Source organism: Pleurodeles waltl, chromosome 12 (genome assembly GCF_031143425.1).
Source record: "Pleurodeles waltl isolate 20211129_DDA chromosome 12, aPleWal1.hap1.20221129, whole genome shotgun sequence".
NCBI lineage: Eukaryota > Metazoa > Chordata > Amphibia > Caudata > Salamandridae > Pleurodeles > Pleurodeles waltl.
Window position 1 is genome coordinate 45939227 of NC_090451.1, and position 22898 is coordinate 45962124.

Sequence of the window (22898 nt, forward strand, 5' to 3'; positions counted from 1 at the left end):
GCAGCGACTAATGCCACGAACAGATGTACACTGGGTAAGTGACATTTTCCGTTCGATGGCATGTGTAGCTGCAGATACACATGCTGTGCATAGACTAATAAGCAGTTATCTCCCCAAAAGCGGTGGTTCAGCCTGTAGGAGTTGAAGTAGTTTGAAATAATGTTCTTAGTACAGCTTGACCTACTGTTGCTTGTTGTGCAGTTAACACATCTACACAGTAGTGCTTGGTAAATGTATGAGGCGTAGACCATGTTGCTGCCTTACATATTTCGTTCATTGGAATATTTCCTAGAAAGGCCATGGTAGCACCTTTCTTTCTGGTTGAGTGTGCCTTTGGTGTAATAGGCAGTTCTCTTTTGGCTTTAAGATAGCATGTTTGAATGCACTTAACTATCCATCTAGCAATGCCTTGTTTTGAAATTGGATTTCCTGTATGAGGTTTTTGAAAGGCGATAAATAGTTGTTTTGTCTTTCGAATTAGTTTTGTTCTGTCAATGTAGTACATTAGTGCTCTTTTGATGTCTAATGTATGTAGTGCTCTTTCAGCTACAGAATCTGGCTGTGGGAATAACACTGGTAATTCTACCGTTTGATTCAAGTGGAACGGTGAGATTACTTTTGGTAAAAATTTAGGATTGGTCCGTAGAACAACTTTATTTTTGTGTATTTGAATAAATGGTTCTTGAATGGTAAATGCTTGAATTTCACTCACTCTTCTTAGAGATGTGATGGCAATTAAAAATGCAACTTTCCACGTTAAGTATTGCATTTCACAAGAGTGCATGGGCTCAAAAGGTGGACCCATGAGTCGTGTTAAGACAATGTTGAGGTTCCATGAAGGAACATGTGGTGTTCTTGGTGGTATAATTCTCTTTAGGCCTTCCATAAACGCTTTTATGACTGGTATCCTAAATAATGAAGTTGAGTGCGTAATTTGCAGGTAAGCTGAAATTGCCGTAAGATGTATTTTAATGGAAGAGAAAGCTAGTTTAGATTTCTGCAAATGTAGTAAGTATCCTACTATCTCTTTTGCAGATGCGTGTAAAGGTTGAATTTGATTATTATGGCAGTAATAAACAAATCTTTTCCACTTATTTGCATAACAGTGTCTAGTGGTAGGTTTTCTAGCCTGTTTTATGACCTCCATACATTCCTGTGTGAGGTCTAAGTGCCCGAATTCTAGGATTTCAGGAGCCAAATTGCTAGATTCAGCGATGCTGGATTTGGATGTCTGATCTGTTGTTTGTGTTGTGTTAACAGATCTGGGGCCTCATTATGACCCTGGCGGTACAGAACCGCCAGGGCCAACGGGGGCGGGAGCACCGCCGACAGGCCGGCGGTGCTCCCTTGGGCATTCCGACCGCGGCGGTAACGCCGCGGTCGGACCGGGACAACTGGCGGTCTCCCGCCAGTTTCCCGCTGCCCAAATGAATCCTCCAAGGCGGCGCAGCATGCTGCGCCGCCTTGGGGATTCTGACACCCCCTACCGCCATCCTGTTCCTGGCGGTTCGCCCGCCAGGAACAGGATGGCGGTAGGGGGTGTCGCTGGGCCCCTGGGGGCCCCTGCAGTGCCCATGCCAATGGCATGGGCACTGCAGGGTCCCCCGTAAGAGGGCCCCGCTAGTATTTCACTGTCTGCATAGCAGACAGTGAAATACGCGACGGGTGCAGTAGCACCCGTCGCACCTTCCCACTCCGCCGGCTCGATTACGAGCCGGCTTCATCGTGGGAAGGTTGTTTTCCCCTGGGCTGGCGGGCGGGCTTTTGGCGGCCACCCGCCAGCCCAGGGGAAAACTTGGAATACCCTCCGCGGTCTCTGGACCGCGGAGCGGTATTTTGGAGGGGGGAAGTCTGGCGGGCGGCCTCCGCCGCCCGCCAGACTTAGAATGAGGGCCCTGGTCTGTTTGGCAGTTTGATATGAGGTACTACTGAAAGGTCTAGTAGTGTTGTGTACCAAGGTTGCCTTGCCCATGTTGGTGCTATTAGTATGAGTTTGAGTTTGTTTTGACTCAACGTGTTTACTAGATATGGAAGAAGTGGGAGAGGGGGAAAAGCGTACGCAAATATCCCTGACCAGTTCATCCATAGTGCATTGCCCTGAGACTGATGTTGTGGGTACCTGGATGCGAAGTTTTGGCATTTTGAGTTTTCTTTTGTTGCAAATAGATCTATTTGTGGCGTTCCCCACATTCTGAAGTAAGTGTTCAGTATTTGGGGGTGAATTTCCCATTCGTGGATCTGTTCTTGATCCAGAGAGAGATTGTCTGCTAACTGATTCTGAATCCCTGGAATAAATTGTGCTATTAGGCGAATGTGGTTGTGAATCGCCCAATGCCATATTTTTTGTGTTAGGAGACACAACTGTGTCGAGTGTGTTCCTCCCTGTTTGTTTAGGTAATACATTGTTGTCATGTTGTCTGTTTTGACAAGAGTGTATTTGTGGGTTATTATGGGTTGAAATGCTTTCAGAGCTAGAAATACCGCTAACAGTTCTAAGTGGTTTATATGAAACTGTTTTTGCAGAATGTCCCATTGTCCTTGGATGCTGTGCTGATTGAGGTGTGCTCCCCACCCTGTCATGGATGCATCTGTCGTTATTACGTATTGTGGCACTGGGTCTTGAAAAGGCCGCCCTTGGTTTAAATTTATACTGTTCCACCATTGAAGCGAGATGTATGTTTGGCGGTCTATCAACACCAGATCTAGAAGTTGACCCTGTGCCTGTGACCACTGTGATGCTAGGCACTGTTGTAAGGCCCGCATGTGCAACCTTGCGTTTGGGACAATGGCTGTACATGAGGACATCATGCCTAGGAGTTTCATTACTAATTTGACCTGTATCTTTTGGTTTGGATACATGGCTTGTATGACATTTTGGAATGTTTGGACTCTTTGTGGACTTGGAGTGGCAATTCCTTTTACTGTGTTGATTGTTGCTCCTAGGTATTGCTGTGTTTGACACGGCAGAAGGTGTGACTTTGAGTAATTGATTGAGAAACCTAGTTTGTGTAGGGTTTCTATGACGTAATTTGTGTGTTGTGAACACTGTTTTTGCGTGTTGGTTTTGATTAACCAATCGTCTAGGTACGGGAACACATGTATTTGCTGCCTTCTGATATGTGCAGCTACTACTGCTAGACATTTTGTAAAAACTCTTGGCACAGTTGTTATTCCGAATGGCAACACTTTGAATTGGTAATGTATCCCTTGGAATACAAACCTTAGGTACTTCCTGTGTGAAGGATGTATTGGTATATGGAAATATGCATCCTTTAGATCCAGTGTTGTCATGTAGTCTTGTTGTTTGAGCAGTGGGATTACTTCTTGTAATGTAACCATGTGAAAATGGTCTGATTTGATGTATGTATTTAATATTCTGAGATCTAGTATAGGTCTTAGTGTTTTGTCTTTTTTGGGTATCAGAAAGTACAGTGAGTAAACTCCTGTGTTTAGTTCTTGTTTTGGTACTAATTCTATTGCTTCTTTTTGGAGCAATGCTTGAACTTCTAATCCTACAAGATTTATATGTTGTTTCGACATACTGTGTGTTTTCGGTGGGACTGTTGGAGGGAATTCGCGAAATTCTATGCAATAACCATGCTGGATAATTGCTAGTACCCAAGTATCTGTTGTTATCTCCTCCCAATGTTTGTAAAATTGGCTTAATTTTCTCCCACAGGTGTTATGTGATGGGGATGTGTGACTTGTGAGTCACTGCTTATTTTGAGGACTTTTGGGGCTTTGGAATTTTCCTCTACTTCTTTGGAATTGCCCCCCTCTATATTGCCCCCCAAAACTTCCCCGCTGATATTGGCTTTGGTAAGTGGGCCTTGTTTGTGATGTTGTGGTTTCTGTAGGTTGTCCTCTAAACCCTCCCCTAAAAGGTGTTTTGCAAAAGGTGCCTCTGCTCTGCGGGGAGTAGAGTGCGCCCATGGCTTTTGCCGTATCAGTGTCTTTCTTGAGTTTCTCAATAGCAGTGTCGACTTCCGGCCCAAACAACTGCTGTTCATTAAATGGCATATTTAGCACGGCTTGTTGAATTTCCGGCTTGAAACCTGACGTGCGGAGCCATGCGTGCCTTCTTATTGTTATTGCAGTATTTACTGTCCTTGCAGCTGTATCTGCTGCATCCATTGAAGACCGTATCTGATTATTAGAGATACTTTGTCCTTCTTCCACCACTTGTTGTGCTCTTTTTTGGAACTCCTTGGGTAAGTGTTCTATCAAATGTTGCATCTCATCCCAGTGAGCTCTGTCATATCTTGCCAAAAGCGCTTGTGAATTGGCAATGCGCCATTGGTTTGCTGCTTGTGCTGCAACCCTTTTGCCCGCAGCATCAAATTTGCGACTCTCTTTGTCTGGAGGTGGTGCGTCTCCCGAGGTATGAGAGTTTGCTCTCTTAAAAGCTGCCCCGACAACTACTGAGTCTGGAGTTAACTGCGTTGTAATATAAACAGGATCTGTTGGCGGTGGCTTGTACTTTTTCTCCACCCTTGGAGTTATGGCTCGGCCTTTAACAGGATCCTGAAAGATTTGTTTTGAATGTTTTAGCATTCCTGGGAGCATAGGTAGTCTTTGGTACTGGCTATGAGTGGAGGTTAGCTTGTTAAACAAGAAGTCATCCTCAATTGGTTCTGAATGCAAGGTGACGTTATGGAAAGCAGCTGCCCTTGCGATCACCTGTGTGTAAGATGTACTGTCCTCAGGAGGGGACGGCCTGGTAGGGTATGAGTCTGGGCTGTTGTCCGATACTGGAGCATCGTAAAGGTCCCATGCATCGGGATCATCTTGACTCATGGCAGTATGAGTCGGTGAGTGCATCAGTGGAGGAGTTGCTACTGGTGATGTGTGCACTGATGGTGGTGGAGAAGGTGGTGGAGTTGTTTTCTTTGCCACCTTTGCCTGTGGCTCCTTGTCCTTTTCGTGAAAGGCAAGTTTTCTTTTTGTTTTAATTGGAGGAAGAGTGGTTATCTTCCCTGTTTCTTGATGAATGTGGAGCCTCCTTTGAGTATAGTCTGGCTCTACAGCTTGAAGTTCCTCTCCAAATCTATGTTTTTTCATTTGTGAGGCTAATCCTTGTTCCTCTGTATAGGAACCTGTTCTCGGCTCTGAGGCTGGATGTTTCGGAACCGAAACTTTTTCGGAGGTCTTTTTAGGCTCCGAAGAAACCTTTGTAATTTTCGGCGTGGTGGTGTCTCGGTGCCGAATTTGTTCGGTGCCGCTGTCACGGTGCCGAAATTTCTCAGAGCCGATGTCTCGGGTCCGAGATTGCTGTGTGGCGGTATCTCGACCGGAGTCGGATGACTTCGACACCAGCGTGCCCTTTTTCGGTGCCTTGGCTCGGTCACCGCTTTTTTGGGTTAAGCCATGGCCTGTTGGCGGTGGCGTCCCCTGGGCTCTTGTTGACTTCTCGTGAGTCTTATGTTTCGACGTCTTACTCACGGTTTTTGGTGTTTCTTTGGCCTCGAGCTCTTCCGAGTCCGATTCGTGGATAGAGAAAGCTTCCTCTTCTTCCTCAAAACGCTCTTGTTCTGTCGGCGTCGACGCCATCTGCAGTCTTCTGGCTCTTCGGTCTCTTAACGTCTTTCTGGACAGAAACGCTCGACAGGCCTCACAAGTATCTTCCTTGTGCTCTGGGGAAAAAGCACAAGTTACAGACCAGATGCTGATCCGTATACGGATACTTGTTATGGCATTTTGGACAGAAGCGGAATGGGGTCCGTTCCATCAGCCTTGAATTCACACGTGGCCGGGCCGACCAGGCCCCGACGGGGGAATCGAAAAAACCCCAAAGGGCCACCAGAACTCTTCTAAATTCGGTGTTGATCTGTTGTAACTAACCCGATACCGAACGCAAACAATACCGACGTTTTTCCCGAGATTCTAACTAACTTTCCGACCCGAAACACGGAGCGAAAAGGAACACGTCCGAACCCGATGGCGGAAAAAAAACAATCTAAGATGGAGTCGACGCCCATGCACAATGGAGTCTAAATGGGAGGAGTCCCTCGGTCTCGTGACTCGAAAAGACTTCTTCGAAGAAAACAACTTGTAACACTCCGAGCCCAACACCAGATGGTGGGATGTGCACAGCATGTGTATCTGCAGCTACACATGCCATCGAACATATATATATATATATATGTACATTTGGTAGATATTGTATCCGCCAGAAAAAGCGTTACCCAGGAGCCAGCCTTGATCCGGAAACTTTTTTCTCCATAGTACGTCTGCACTTCGGTAGAGGGCATCATGCGACTCCGTATTGACGTTGTCCACCAGATATGATGTCAACGGAGTCCATATAAGTCAGTGAGGGTTTATTAATATGAAATGTTTCAAACCAAACAGCCCTAGTTTCAATGAAGCCATCAGTTAGATGGGGGGCTGTCCAGTGTCTAGCACATGTACTTTAATGGCTTCCCTGATCAGTTACTATAGGAATCGACAAAGACATAGCAGGGGCAAATCTGCTTTTCCAGATATGTCCACACATATAATATGATGCACTCTGCCTTAGGACTGTAAGGCCTACTGTAGAGGTGCCTTGCATATATTGTATGCAGAGTCAGTGGGCATGACACGCTGGCTGTGTTTTCACTTTTCACTGCACCAAGACGCAGCCTGCAATGGCAGTCTGAGAGACCTGAGAGGCGTATAAAACGAGGCAACTAATCTTAATGAGGCAGGTCCTTTATTGTGCAGTGCTCTATGTAGAAGGCAAAGGGTTTTGAACTTTATACGTTGCTCCACTGGGAGCCAATGGAGGGACAATATGGCGGATTGGTATCTGGGAATGTTCATAAGGAGCCGAGCAGCGGTATTCTGGACCACCTGGAGTCTTTTCACAGCATACTTAGGAGAACTAAGATAAAGAGCATTGCCATAGGCAAGGTGCAAGATGTTAATAGCCTGGACTCTGAGCTTTTTGGCTAAAAAAGGAAGAGCATTAAAAACTTTCCTTAAAAGTCTAAGAAGACTGAAACATGTAGCAGCCAGCTGTTTCGCTTGATGATTCATTGTGAGCCGCGAGTCAAGCCAGACCCCCAGGGTCCTTATGTTCTCTTTAGGATGAGGCAGGGCTTTCAAACATTTCGGGATAGGCGACTGGGGCCCCTGGAGAAAGTAATTCCCTAATAACATCACCTCTGTTTTATCTTCGTTTAATCTACGTTTGCAGTCAGCCATCCATCTGGTTACTCCGTGAAGACAGGGGGTCAGTGAGGAGTGATCTATATTTGATTTGGTAGAGAAAGAGAAGACCAGTTGTGTGTCGTCAGCGTAAGAAACCAGTGACTTACCTTATGATTTTATGATCTCTGCTAATGGACACATATAGAGATTAAACAGTATGGGGCTCAGGGAGGAGCCCTGAGGTACCCCACAATAGAGAGAAAGACAGGTAGAAAAATCGGATCTGTTGAGAGCTTGAAAAGTCCGATCAGCCAAGATGGAGGAGAGCCATTTTAATGGACTGCCTGTGATACCAGCCACGGCCATTCTCCGAATCAAATGAAGTGGTCAACCATGTCAAAGGCTGCACTAAGGTAGAGCAAAATGATGTCAGCAGCACCACCTTGATCTTCCATTACTTTAAGCTGTGTAGGGGTGTAAAACTAGGGCGGATGGGGAGCGGGGGTGATTTTGTCCGGGAAGGCCATATAAATGTCTCAAATTTAGTTTTGAAGAAAGTGAGCAAGGTTATTACTAAATTCTTGAGAGGCTTCCATAAGGTCATTATGAGAGACTGGCTGGACAATCTGTTTAAGAATTTGAAAGACTTCCTTAGGAGCATTTATGGACTGTTCAATTTTGGACTCGTAGTAAGATGCCTGGGATGATCTGATTTCCGAATGAAAATATCTAATGTCTTTCCAATACTCAATTTTTAAGGAATTGTCGCAAGTCTTTCCCCAACTCCTCTCAAGACATTTACATTCCTTTTTTAGAAGATGTAAGTGGGGAGAAAACCAGGTGACCGGGACCCTTTGTTGCATTGACCTCCTGTTTTGGTGCCTAATGGTAATACTGTATCAAGAGCTTTGGAGATCCAGCTATTCAGCTTCTCTGAAAAGCGACTTGTATGGTCTACAGGGAATATACGACGAAACGACAACTGCAAAAACAACTACTGCCTTAACAACGAGGTCGGAACACCGACCTCGTTGCTACTACTAATGATTTTACCACGAATGCCTTAACAACGATATTTCTTTGTAAAGGCATTCCTGATAAAAATTTTAGCAATAGGCACCATTCACCCTACATCCCTCACCCCACCCCCCCAACCCCACCCCAAAACCTAAAACCCCCTGACCCCCCACCCACTCCCCAAAACCAAAAACGCCCCACCCCCCCAAACCCACCCCAAAACCGAAAACCCCGTGACCCCCCACCCACTCCCCAAAACCAAAAACGCCCCAACCCCCAACCCCACCCCAAAACCTAAAACCCCCTGACCCCCCACCCACTCCCCAAAACCAAAAACGCCCCACCCCAAAACCTAAAACCCCCTGACCCCCCACCCACTCCCCAAAACCAAAAACGCCCCACCCCCCAACCCCACCCTAAAACCTAAAACCCCCTGACAAAAAACCAAAGTCGTGGTTAAAAAAAGCGTTGTTGCGCTTTCGTTAACCACGACCTTTGTAAAAAAAAAGTCGTAAAAAAGGATGTTTCCCGTCTACAGGGTTAGGTTTCGAGCTTTCTCGAGTGACAGACCAGTCATTAACATTAAGCTTATGCCACCATCGGCGTAGTTGTTTAATTACAGGGGGTGGTTTAGAAATGGAAGGAATGGGCAGCTTCAGAGTAATTAGGAAGTGATCCGGCCAAGCCAGGGGGCGGGGAGGCAAGGCCGTCAAGTCAGTGACATTACTGAAGACAATCTCGATGATGTGGCCCTTGAAGTGTGTAGGGCTACTGATCGAGGGCTGCCAGATCTAGGAAGAAACTTTTGGAGGATGAATTACTCATTTCATCTATGTGGATATTGAACTCCCCCAGGAGGGAGAAATTCGGTTTGTTGCACACAAAGTCCGCAGCCAGGTCAGGGAGCAATTGAATGAAGAGATCAGGGGAACCAGGGGGCGGTAGATTAGGGCACCAGAGAAAGTATATGAATTGTTAAGTGTGAGGGAGAAGGACATGCTTTCACAGCCAGGGACGTCAGTGGCTGAGAGATGCATTTTACAGTCTCCTTATAGATGATGGCAACTCCGCCACCCTTTCCATTAATCTTGTCCAGCCTGTTTATCAGGTAGCTAGGGGGGAGCGCCAGGGCCAAGTCTGGGGAGGATTCCTCATGGAGCCATGTTTCAGTTAGAAACAGGGCCTCTGTGGAAAGCTCGCTCAGGAGATGGTGAATATCTTGCTTGTGTGTGCAGCAAGAGACCGGCAGTTAGCTAGAAGAGGCAGGCTGAATGTGCTACTAAAATCGACTGAGACTGACGCCCAATCAATATGAGGTGCCCAGTGACAGTTAGTGCATGACCATGCTTGAAGGCCAGGATAAAACGTATGCTGACAGGCTTCCGAGGTGGAGGGTCTGAGAGAGTGCAGATGGTAGGAAGAATAAGTGACCCTCTCTAGGCTAGAAAGTGCACGGTCCCTGGGCCCGGGACCGGTTCAGGTGCAGATGGGCTTGCCTTAGGCACATCCGCTGCATCTCAACCCTTATATGAGGCAGGGAAGCAATGGGTGGCAGCTAGACCGCAACCCAAGAAGGTGGCTCCCGAGGGAACCCGAAAGGAGTAAAAAAAAATGGCACCCGAGGCTGGGGCACACAGAATGGAGAGTGGAATAAAGTAAAGCTCAGATAAGGTGCCCTTCGTTAAAGCACCCTTGAAATACCCCAAACAGCACAGCAAGGCCACTGAAGAGAAAAACATAAAATTGGCTAAAAGCAATATCTATGAAGACTTTTATTTTTAAAAATGCTTAAAAGATGCTTAGTAAAATGGAAATCATCTGTTGATGTTAGTCTGAAGATGCACTATTTTGACTAATGCATGCGCATATATAATGGTTGCACTATTGTAACTTTATGTAAGAGTCGGGCTCATAATTAAGTCTTGCGCTAACAATGAACTTTTGTTTTTATTGAATTCTGTCTCTCTCCATTTATATATACATTAGCTTCACTGTGAGTGACTGCATTCTGCTCTTTCACAAGGGTGCATATAGGCACACAAAAGTGTTTTGTTCAGCACCAGAGACTACTGTGGTAATCCAAACATGAAAAACTATGTTGAAGCAAGACATGCATTGAAGGAAACAGAAGACTGACCACCAATGTCTGACTTACTGGCTTTGCCAGTGATTGATTATTTTAATGTTTCTCATAATACTGTTGAAGCTGGTTGCAATGCTTTTCCATTATGAATATTTTTTAGACTACTAACCTGCATCAACACAGTTTAATAGATGATGCCTCAAATAAACGGTACCTAAAATTTCACAGTAGTTTATCCAAATGTTTTTTCCTACTTCCATTTTTGTGAACATTTAATTTGAAAGCTAAGACTCGTCAATCTTTTTTTCATGCTTCTGCAAATATTTGCATCTAATCAGAGAGCATTCTGGGAACATTATACATAGCTTCATATTGTTAAAACTTTGCAAATGTGTGTAACCTTTTTATACGGGGACTACTGTCAGCAGTGCAGTCCGAGCTTAGAACATTTCCTTGTAGAGCTCCTGCTAATAAGAGAGGTATTGAATTACTGAACCATAAATACAAGTTTGAACAGCATGAATATATGGACACAAATGTTACCTTAACCTCAGAAAATGGCTTTTCCTGCTCTATAATGTAATAATCTAACCGTGCAGCCGAGTGTCTGTGCTGCAGGGGTTTGGGCTTACTTGTCCCAAGGACAAAGTAAACATGAAAACTTGTTGTCCTTGACCCCAAACAATATGTCCTGGGAGTCGGGCTATACACCGCTATACATGCTGCAGCCTTGGGGGACCCTCTTTAGTCCCCATGGCCTAGGTACCTGAGTTACCATTTACTACGGACTTACAGGGAGGGTGCAAATGTATTGCCAATGAGAACAACTGTACAGTTTTAGGGAAAGAGATCTGGCACTAGGGACCTAGATAGCAGGAACCCAGTGACCTTCCAGTCAAAATTGCACCACGTATCAGGCAAAAAGTGGGGGTGACATATCAAAAAGGGCACTTTCCTGCACCCTCCCTCTACATTTCTACCTGTGACACCATAGTCTTTAATCTCACTGAATGCACAAGTGCAAAACTCCCTAGTTATGCAGAGAATGATATGCATAACTTATGCATATGCAGCTTAAATGTAGAGGTAGATACGCAGGAGACCTATCTCTTTGCCTAATATGTTCCCCATCTTAGGTCCTACTGTTTCCCATCACAGTTCCATGCTGCCAATAAAACTAAGACATAAGGAGTAGTAGTCCTCCACGGAGATCTAGATTTTAAACTAGACTGTAAGTTTGCTGATAAAGAAGAGTGGTTGGTGGGAACTAAGGGAACATTAGGAGAAACCCTTCTAAACTAGGCGGTTACCCAGCGATGACAGGGTGCACTTTTTTGTGGATTTGTTTCCAAAAATCTCCCACTTTTTGACAGATAGCTTGATATTAAGAGGGGATTCCAATTTGGTGATACACCCTGCAGAGGACAGAACTACTTAACACATTCTTCTGATTGAACTCTGGCTCTTAGCCAAAGCATTGAATATCTCGCTCTTCTGGATGTTTGGGGAAGCCATCATGCGTGAGAAAAAGACTTTACGTACTACTCCAGTGTCTGCAGATCATATTCGTTAATTGATATTTTGCTTATCACTAGAAAAATTCACCCAGAATTTAAAATTATGAAATAGAACTTAAGACGTCTCCATACATTGAGCTCTCTTTTTCTAATGTTTTCATACTTTAACATCCTTGGTTTAAGATACACAAAGCCACTATGGGTTTTGGTTTGGCCGGTTTTTTAGCATGTGGTTTGAAGCGAAGGGTCCACAGCATGCATTTGCCTAAGGTGTATTCCTGTGTTTGTTTAGTGGTTTGAATTTCTGATTATGGCTTTACCTTTTCAAATTAGACTTGAGAATCTGTGTCTTTTATGAACCCTCTGTCCTGAAGATGGTCTCATATGCTATATGTTGACGCCAGAGACTGAAATGTTGACATCATTCCACTACAATTATTTCTGGATGGACATCATGGAACATAACTTGAAGCTTATTGAATATTAATTAGAAAATACTTTTTCTGGGACTGGTTGAATTGGTTTTTACGCTGACCATAGTTATCACTATATTGCTAATTGTTTTTATTTGTCTAGTGGGTCAAACTGTATCTTCTTGGTGACCCATGGTACATTCTCCATTGTATAAAATCTTTTTACTAGTATATCAAAAAGGTGATATGATTAATTAAATGTTGATGATTGTTTATCTTTTGAATACATCTCATTATTTTCAAATGATTGAAAAAGTATAAATAATTAAATTGTTTATGCTGAATATCTTTGCAAATAATGTTGTGTGATTTTGTGACTGGATACTTAGCGTACCACTTACTGTAAAAAATAAACTTCTCTGATGTTCAATAGTAAATTCAGGGGTCATTGTGTGTTTATAGTGTATGCACACCGAGCTGCCTGGGGAAAGTTGAGTTGCCCTGCAGTTGCAGCAAAACTATTAATGCACATGTTCTATGTGTGAAACCAAAACTTTGATTCAAAATATGACTCTTCAAACTCAGAAAAAGTAGTGTGATTTCTAAGCCGCTTTGTGGGCTTGCCCTGTCCGTACCCCTTTACCTGCCTGCACCCACTTCCCTGCCTGCCCCATGTGTGTTTCATATTTGGGCTTCCTCATGTGTGGACCACTTCATGTGTTTGTTCCCATTTATTCTCTTCATGCTTTTTACCTTTCTTGTCACATTTCGAGTACAATGCCACTTTGAGTGTTTTTCTCTCCAGATAGAAGGAGCTCCAGCTCATAAAAAGAGAACAGATTTGATTAACGTATTCATTAAAATAACTGCAAATGTGACCCAGATCATAATCAAGCATCTGCAAGGTATTTGAATATTTTTGTTAGATGAGATTTGTATATTGGCAAATGAGCTGTCCCTCCCTGAAACTGAGGAAAAATTATATTATGAAATAAACCAGCATACGGTCTGTTCAGAACTATATGCTTGATTATCAGTACAACACTTAGGGATATCATCATTTTTGTAAATTAAATTAGTACTTTGTACTTGATATGTTCACTTTGCCCTGAGAACATACACAAAATGTAAGATAATTTCATGATAGTGTGACTTGTGTCACATAGTTAAATAAATACCTTGTTTTGCTTGAGGGCTGTCTAGTTGTTCGGCTGAGTGAAGAGGTGCTTCTTTTTCTTCCACTGTGCTCTCGACTGCAGAAACAATAAGAGGTATTCAAGTCTCAGACCAGTATGGTTAGTCTATACATGAATGCGTTTGTACTCTGGCCAACTCCTCTTTTAGCTAAATGCAGCAGTTCATAGAAACTCAACCTATAACAAATGTAATTGTATGCTTTTTTTCTAAAGTTCATTGTAAAACATGCAATCTACTCATCTGTGATGCAGGTTAATCTGAAGAATATGTTAAAGCATAGGGGAATGTGGACCCAGGTATCTTGAACATAGGTGATTCCACCTGGATGTAGCCCTAGAGTAAGTGTGACTACAGGCTCGCACAGCTACTGGATGATTTATGGGGCAATATTGGGTTCCCTTGTATTTATGAAGACTGGATAAAAATTTCTCTCTATTTAGTTGAGTAAGAGATATTGTCTACCATGCTTAGTGCATATGGAACACTAGGGTAATTATCTACTACAGTAATCCTTTAGGAGTAAGCCATCAGTTGGTAATTTACTATCTAGTGCTCCCGTGTATGTCTTTGGTAGTAGCACGCCCTATTCTGTAATGGAACAGGATGAAACCCCATGATGAAGCATGCTACCAAGGGGTAACTCTGGTGGGTGAGGGCTTTCATAACAAAAGGAAATACCTTCCTATCTGTACAAACAAAATAACAAAATACGTGGAATAAATGTGAGTTCGGTATACAGCAGGACTCTCAGAATTCTGATACAGTAGCACATAGGAGGACGAACCCTCCTGAAGATAGACCTCTTGCCTCCCTCTTTCTTTTGAGGATAAAGCAGAGGGGAGCCAGCTGTTGCAAGTGATTAGATACATGGTGTGGTTATAATCATTTAATTTGGTGAACATTTGGTGTAGTTATAGGAGTTCCCTAGGCTTGAGAACTATTTGATTATTTTTATAACTAATTTCACATACTCTTGCCCGGACAGTAAGATGGCAGCAGCATGTAAAGCACTTTACTCTGAAGTAGGCAGAAAAATTATAGTAGAACCTCAAGAGCGTTGCTCTGTTTTATGCAGATATCCTGTGACTAATGGATGGTTTTATAAGTATGTTACTCTTCTTCATTGTAGGATCTTCATTAATCATCTTAAATGCTGGAATAATTTCCTGCTGAATCCACAGACTGCGGAACACCTTTTCATAGATGTACTGTCCACTGAAATGCCACACAGGGTGTTTCTGTCCATATGATAAGCAACACTTTGTAATAGCTTATCAGGGGGTATTTATTCCTGGAAATCTGTAGATCAACCTTAATGAATAGATTAAAATCTACATTGTAGCATCTAATCTGAAAGAACGATGTTTAAGTGTATTAAATGGAAAAAAGAAATACAGATTGTTAGGATTACAATGAAAGGTGTCCTGCCTCTAAGAGTCAAGGAGCTTGCCCTAGCCATGGTGCTCTTTACTGGCAGTTGCCTAACATAGGCACTTCGTTTTTTTTTCCAAGGCCTGTTATTAGGATGTCAGAGCACATAAAAGGTTTCACTCCTCTGTCTGACTATATTTGACAGCAAAACTTCGGGCCTGATTTAGATCTTGGTGGATGGGTTACACTTTAAAAAACATGATGGTTTTTCAGTCTGCCATATTACAATTTCCATATGATATAATGGAATCGTAATACGGCGGACGGGATATCTGTCATGTCTGTGACAGAGTAACCCTGTCTGCCACAATCTAAATCAGGTCCTTTGTTTCTTTCATACTCACTCAGGCCCATATTTATATTTTTTTAGCGGCGCATTTGCATTATTTTGTCACGCAAAAGCGCTGCAAACTGACAAAATATAATTATGTTTTGTAAGTTTGCGCAGCTAAAAAAGTATAAATATGGGCGTCGGTGCTATTAACACCATCCTCTTGAGGGAAGTTGTTTTTTGCAGTTTTCTGTCACATTTTCACTTAAAAAATGATTTCTCTTTTTGTGAAGTGTGCCTCTTTTGGAAGGGAAAAGGCTTTTTGTGACTGTATGACATGTCTGCCAATCTCGGTCGGTCAAGAGCTAGACAAATGCCCAAAAGGTCTTTGAAGGATTGAGAAGGCATCCGACACAGAGGAATGACGCAAGACATAAAGGTGCAGGAAACAAATGAGAAGAAAAGGCTGGAGAAGTCATCCTTTCATGCTTCCTCTAAAAGACAACATCACAAAATAAAATGACGGATGGAGTTTTGAAACCTTTCAAACACGTCACCCCAGTTTGGACCCAGCCATATGCAAATCAGTCTTGACCTTGTTCCCCATGGGAACAGTCCAGCCCGAACTGCCAAGCCAGATCCTCCCTGGACCGGAAACAAGCATCTTGGGACCGGTTTGGGGGTATCATCCATCATCAGCCAGGCTAGCTTGAATCCACTGGTGCAGCGAGCAAGAGACCCACGTCTGGGCATACCCTTCCCACTTACGGCAATTTTAGCAACACAAAAGGAAGGTGGACCGCCACCAAAACTTACCTGCACGTCGAGGGTTTTGAGAGAGGCCAGTTCCATGCCAGAAATCGTCTTGTTGTGTTTCTTTTCCCTCTTCTACAGGTGCACCGTGAACTGTGAGTCTCAAGCTCACCGACCCTCACCGCCCACCCTTTGGGTTCTGCCAGACTGGTCCCCCAGTTCCTGCTTGCACCCTTTTTCTTACAGGTAATTTTCTCCATTGACTTTAGTGCATACAGTTCAAGGCTATTCCCGCTGGAAGCACTTCTGCACCTGGACACACCTTTGTAGGTAAACTCGAGCTGTTGGTGCGTTCTAGGACCCTGCCTTTATTTACCAATGTCCAGAAGAACAGTCCTGTAATAGTTTGCAAGTGACCCTATGCAGTGTATATTTCTCCCATAGGATAACAACCAGGTACGAAGCTCGTGCCTCAAAACAGACAGCTTTCTTTTCTGTATTTTTAAACATCGCTAACAAATTGCTTACTGATCCCAAAGATCTAAATTAATATAAAAATCGATGTTATTTTTCTAAATTGGTTTTTTGACTATGTGTGTGGAACAGATTCCAAACACTCCCCTCTGATAAGTGTAGGGCTGCTCGACCACACTCCAACAAATAGAGCACATTGGGATTGTTAAAGCAAACTACTGTACACTGTTGATACATGGCCTCTCTGCACAGTGTACCTCATTTTGGTACACTAAATAGAAAGCCAGCTCCATTACATCTCCCTTGTTTCCAGCTGACCCAAGCCAAAATAGTGCAGGTTTTCAACATAGAAATTTGGATTTACTACCACTCTGTTGGCCCATAAAAACAGTTTTGGTTTCAGGAATGGTGAGGAAGCCCAACACATCTGTGGCCTGCCCAAACCACATTTATTTTTCCTAAAATAAAAAATACCTCTGGTATTTAGTAGGCTTTCTGCCCTTCCGAGGGGAGATTTGTTGTAAATGCCCCCAGGGAGGTAGATAGACTGTTGGCCCCATTCTCGGGTGACAGCATGGCCCAATGCCTAGGTGGGCTACCCTGCCCTTCATTTTCCTCTGACTTATTTTTATCCTGGTGCTAGTGGCCCTTCTGCCACCTTCGTTGGGGGGGGGGGGGGCAGACTTGGCTTCAATATATACTATCCATCACTGGGGGCAGAAAGACTGCTTAGTCCAGGGTTTAGGGTGCAGCTTAGGCTCATGCCTTGGAAGGCTGCTACCCCTTTCCCAACAATGGTTACCACAGTAATTCCCTAGTGGTTTACAGGGCTTCCTGTTCTCTTTCGGGGGGCAGACTGGGGGTGAACACCCTCTTTCAGCCCTTTTGGGGGCTGAAACACTGTTGTGCCTGGGTGGTTGTGGGGGCACATGCTCCCAGGGTGTCCCTCCTAACTCGGGCTCAAGCAGGATCCCTAGTGTCCATTGAAATGGATCCATGCTTGGGGATCATGTGCAGTGCTTCCTAACACCGCTTCTCTCTTGTTGATTAGAGATCGGGCAGATTTGCGTCATTTGCACCAATCAAAAGTGAAAACTAATTGCACCATTAGCTCTTCTCTGGCTTACCAAATTTGATTTGAGAAAAAAATGTTTCAGGTGTTTTCCTCAGAAACAATTTATTTTCCAGTACCGTGGATGACCAACCAATGTCTACCGCACTATGAAGTTCGTGCGGTGGACATCTTCGTGTCATCCACCACACTAAGGGGGGGGTTAATACTGCTTTTTTGCAGGAGTGCTCTTTTGGAACCCAGAGATCAGTATTTGTGTTTTATGTATTTTAATGAATAGGTTGTATTTTTATTCAAATGTTATTTTGTTTTATTCGTCAAAAGGATATGTTGAGAATTACTAAATACAATCCTAGTCTGCATTTATCTGAACCAACTTCAGTGTGCGACAAAACTCAAACATATTTTACTCAACAACCCCAGTAACACACAATAACACACCTAATTGTGAGTTAAACTTTATTGCAAAATCTGAAAATAATAAGACAGGCTGTACAAATTAGACGAGGGAGAGAAGTTGTAAAATCCTACGGAGCACTATAGGGCTTACCAACAGAGCATTGAGACATAGGAAGCTGTTCTATCTTTGTGTTGTTCCTGCAGGCAGCTACCTCCATCTGACATTGGTTTTGATAAACTGTTTTGTCAGAGCCACACACAGGATCGCCATCATAACCACAGTCACGGTAGCACAGACATTGTTCAAAGTGCTCCTCCTCCAGACATCCAAATACATTGTTGCAAGTCCCACTGTGAATAAAACCTAGAGCAGAGCACACACATTTTGAACATTAAAAATAGGTAAAAACAAGCTAAACGTTTTATATTTTTTTAAATAAGAAAACTATAGAAAATATGTGGAGTTCTTTGTTTACTTTAAAACACATTAAGTTAATTTTAGGTTTAAGTAAGTATATTCTCCGGATGAGATCAGTCCCAACTCATGTGGTTTAAAAAAAAAAAAGGACTCTTTATCAGTTTCCATAAAAATTTAGTTGAAAACAAATTACAAACATTTGACATTTTGAAGTCCTAATATTTAGTCGATGGTATTTGGTGGAAGGTAACTCTATATATAGGTCTCCTACCCATCAAATCTCTTTCCACCACATCTGAGGCTTAAAAATAATTTCCTAAAGTAAGGAAATCACCCCCATCAGTCGTGTTTTCATCCATGTTTTTTGTTAACCGTTTCTTCACACCAGACTGATTGGGAAGCCGCTTGGCAATTTATGGTACTGTCTTGTCTACCCTCATCCACTCAGATGCTTTGGCCAGTTAGTTGCCTCATCTAAAAGAAACTGTGTGCAGGGTCGGTCTGGGACAGAAAATAGGCCCAGGCACCAAAATGAAGGTGTCCCTGATTAGTTAGCTAAAATGTGGCCCATGTGTGCAATGTGGGGCAGTTGGGAACTTGTAGTGACACACTGTTTAAGTGTCTTGCACAGTGTGGAAGACTGCAAGGATTTGAGCTTGCTGCAGGCAACGTTTGTTTTAGTATCAAGGAAAACAACAGTCAAAAGAACCAGCAGACATAGAACAGGCCATCAAACAGCCAAAAAAACAGCAGTCTGGCACAACTTGATTATCCAGTAGGCCAGTTCAACCCCGATTAAGTGTCTCTGAAAAAACTTTGAGGATGTTCATATGCTTACAATGAGGAGGACTCCTGTTATCAATCTCATTCGATCTACTATTTGATGAGTTCATTCTAAGCAGAAATTCAAAATCACCAATCCTTTATAACCAGGTAGATTTCCTTTTACTATTGCATTAATGCAACTGGCAGGTTCTCTTTGGAGCAGGAGCTGATAAGCTCCTGTCATGCATTCTCGGAAACATAAATGTACTAATCTGTTGGGCAGTCCAAGTGGTGGATGTTTACGTAATTTTCTAGAGATGGTAAGTAAAGCTGCACTTTTGTTTGTGTAGGGTAGTAGGCAATCTGTTGCCTCTATAGTCCAAGTGGGTATAAGTTTTGCAAGTTTCAAAAACAACGTTCCCCCCCCCCCCCAAGGCACTGAGGCCAAATCTGCACCGTTTTTCGCACATGTTGGAGATGGGTTTATGAATTTCTCTGGAGGAACCAAGGAAACAACCAAAATATAGCATTAAAAAAAGTTGGAAGCACGTACTGTGCACAAAAGTGAATATTGTTCTTAAAAAGGCATCAACAAAATGTGTGCTTTGCTAGTGTCATCATCTTCCCTGCTTCTAGGAATAATCAGAGTTGTAAAAAAAAAAAAAAAACATTTTATATACCACCGTTTTTTTTATTTTGTATTAGTACATTTTTCCAACTTTTTTTGTGGTTTTAACCTACTTGTAGTTTGTGGTGGAAATCAATAGGTGAGCGTAGAAAGCTTTAGATTTCGGAAGAGTATACAAAAGTTTGAATTCACCAAGAGGTCATTTATACAGATCACTCATGATTTCCCCAAAGAAACTTATTGCTGAAATAAAAGAATATGTAGATAAGTAGGAAAAAACAGCAATTGGTGACAATGCTTTCATCTGTCATTTTTCTCCCAATGGCTGATTTACAAAAGTAATATATCATTACGTCAATCAAACCCTTGTGGTTGCAGAGATATGTATGGTGATTGTTGGTTGTCAAAAAACCCACACTACCAAAAACGGACAACAGAGGTGCATCTTATAATGATTTTTTGTTTTTGTACTGACCATGCAGCAATGTAAATGATAAAATCTAGTGAATACAAAATTGATAAGGAAGCTAGCCTTTTTAAATGTGCTTGTGTTACTGAGTTTTGGAACAGTGGTTATTTGTACAACTCTGAATTTGGGGTTAGCCATACTGTCCAGTGGTCAGAGTGCTTTTTGCACTAGATTTTCTTTCCTACACAGTAGCTTACATTTGGAAGCAACAATCAGAAAGAAATTCAGCTAATTATTACAAATGTTCTAGTGTTTGTTATCATGTTACTCCCAATAAAAATGGTACCCTACTTGTATGTGCGAGCCTATCGCTTGTGACGGCAAAGGCCCCGAAACCAACATGGATACATCACATGTTTGCCAGGAAAATTACCAATTTATAATATGGGTAGCTATGGAATTTGGCCCAAGCTCAGTGCCACCCTGAGGAACCTACCAAACCCAGATGTTTATGTAAAATAGACATCTGGAGGAGTCGAGGTGGGATGACTACCTTTTCTTATCAATCTGTGATTGTGTGGAAACCTCTAGCATCGCAATTGGAATCATAGGGTTCTTTGGTTGCCAGCGGACTCAGAAGTAGAAATGCATGGCCTCTGACCACTGGCAAGTGAGAGGAAATAAAAAAATACCCCTCTTTGCTGAGCCAGATGTCAAAACTACACCCAGAGAAATCCAGATTCTCTTGCAGGGGATTTCCATGTATAGTCATAAGTGCTGAATAGTTCTGCACGCCTGTGGGGACCCCGGAGCACTGTTATGAAATTGTCTTCGTAAGTGTAGATGTTCGCCTTTCTTCAGGAAGGCCTGCAAAGGCACTTAAGAATGTCAATATGCAGCCTAGTGGAGAGGCTACAAAGGCCAAATTCTTCATCCTACTTGGTTGAAAAAAGGGTACTGTAACGTAGATATGCATTAAAATGCATCGATATTCTAAAGATTTTGCAGAAAAATCTTTCACAAACCTTTTTGCAATGTTACATAAGGATGAAGCAATGCAGGGTAGTGTAGCCCATACGCTGCCATTATACAGAATGAAAATGAAGCTGCGCCTTTAAAGGCAGATGGTCCTTCTATATACCATCATGCTTAGCAAGAGGCAGTTGCCTCAGTTCTTTTTTCCGGCTCCTTTTGACAGAACCCTGATACATTGAGCTCCACCTATTTATCGTTTTTTCACAAAAAAAAGTTCTGATCAAATCTTTTTTATTACACTTTTACATTTTTCAACTTGCTTGAGTATTTTCTGTCTTTTTTGTAAAATTCTGACAGAAATGTAGGCCTTTTTTCCATCCAAAATGCCTTCACTTTTTAACAAGTGCCCTCGCTGTGGCAGAAATAAGGCCAAAACAGACCCACATGAGGTCTGTATTATATGCCTTCCAGCTTCACATATACCAGATGCCTGTGAGATATGCAAAAACTTCTCCAGACGCACCCTGCTTAACAGGGAGAAAATTCGCCTCCAGGCCAAAGAGGACAGCAGACGGAGATAGCTACCTACCAGTAGGACCTTAGAGCGAGGGGAAGGTCAGTCTTCCACCAGGGCTCTTACTTTGTCATCCATGACAGCTTCTAAACGCAGCTCTGGTAAAAAATTACGCAGGTCCTGGTCGACGTCAAGAACATCGACATCGAGGCACATAACAACACCGACATGTTCGCCGTCGAGAACAAGCTCGCTGGCGAGTAAGAGACACCGCTTGCCGTCGCGCTGCTTCTCGACGTCAAGAGTTTACAGGCCATTGAGACGGCATGGACATCCGACGTCGAGGAGTGCCTCTCTCTCTCGAGGTCGACACGGCATGGAAGATCGACGTTGAGGGACACCCAGTGTCATAGCCGATCGACATCGACCACCCGACGTCACAAGGGATCACCGTCGAGGGATACTCGATGTCGATCCTTCATCCTTGGATCGACATCGAGAGGAACACGTTGACATCCTGCAGGATCCTCAAGACATTCACATCATTAATCTTCCAGACGCTCCTCTACATCTAGACACCTCTATCATCATGACTAACAATAGGTCAGCATCTCGCTCCCATGATAGGCATTCCTCATTGTTTACCAGAGACTATTCTCCAACTCTGTCTGACTCTCCTTCACCACGAATCTCACCGATTGACAACATAAACACTTTTCAGGAGGTCCATGTTTGGGGTGCTGCCAAACTTAACATCCCTATGGCAGTACCTACACCGACATCAGTTATCTTTGAAAGCCTACACCAACTGTCTTCTGCAAGACCCTTGCTTCCGCAGGTCCCGGGTCTGCTTGAACTGGTGATGGACTTATTCTTGACACCAGCTACGGCCAAAACTGCACCTTTAGACTCCAGAAAAAATATCGCCCTCCAGAACAGGATCCTTTATTCCTCAGGGCAGACGGATTCAGTAGTTATTGTCGCTGCCAAGAAGCTACATTCGACTTCTCCTTCATCCTCCTCTCCACCAGACAGGATTAAAAAGATGGATGCGGCAGGCCGCAAAGTTTGTTCAACATCGGCCATTTCCATTAAGACAGCTAGTGCCATGGCCCTTTTGAGCAGATATGATCGCGCTCTTTGGGACTCCATCATTCAGTTTGCTGATCACCTTCCCAAGGATCAGAAGGAAGATATCCTTGAAATTATTAACAAAGGCGTCATGGTCTCTAATGAGATTATAGGCGCAGTGCAGATTCTTCTATTGTAGCAGGCCATGGATATTGTCATGGGATATCCCTGAGAAGGCATTCGTGGCTACGTCTTACTTCTCTGAAACCAGAAGCGCAGCAAAGAATACAGACCCTCCCATTTACAGGTTCTACTCTGTTTGGGTCTCACGCGGATGATGAGATGTCTAGACTGAAA

The 22898-nt window shown here is 43.3% G+C and overlaps 1 protein-coding gene across 2 annotated transcripts in view; it reads right to left on the reverse strand.

Moving 5' to 3' along the window:
• Positions 1-22898, reverse strand: part of CPAMD8 (C3 and PZP like alpha-2-macroglobulin domain containing 8) — a 1104327-nt gene that overhangs the window by 83471 nt on the left and 997958 nt on the right. For both annotated transcript variants that reach the window (XM_069217904.1, XM_069217903.1), the window contains exons 40-41: positions 17913-18125; positions 13343-13417 (exon numbers count right to left, since the gene is read on the reverse strand). In XM_069217904.1, coding sequence (XP_069074005.1) covers positions 13343-13417; positions 17913-18125 — 288 coding nt within the window. The remainder of the gene's footprint in view (positions 1-13342; positions 13418-17912; positions 18126-22898) is intronic.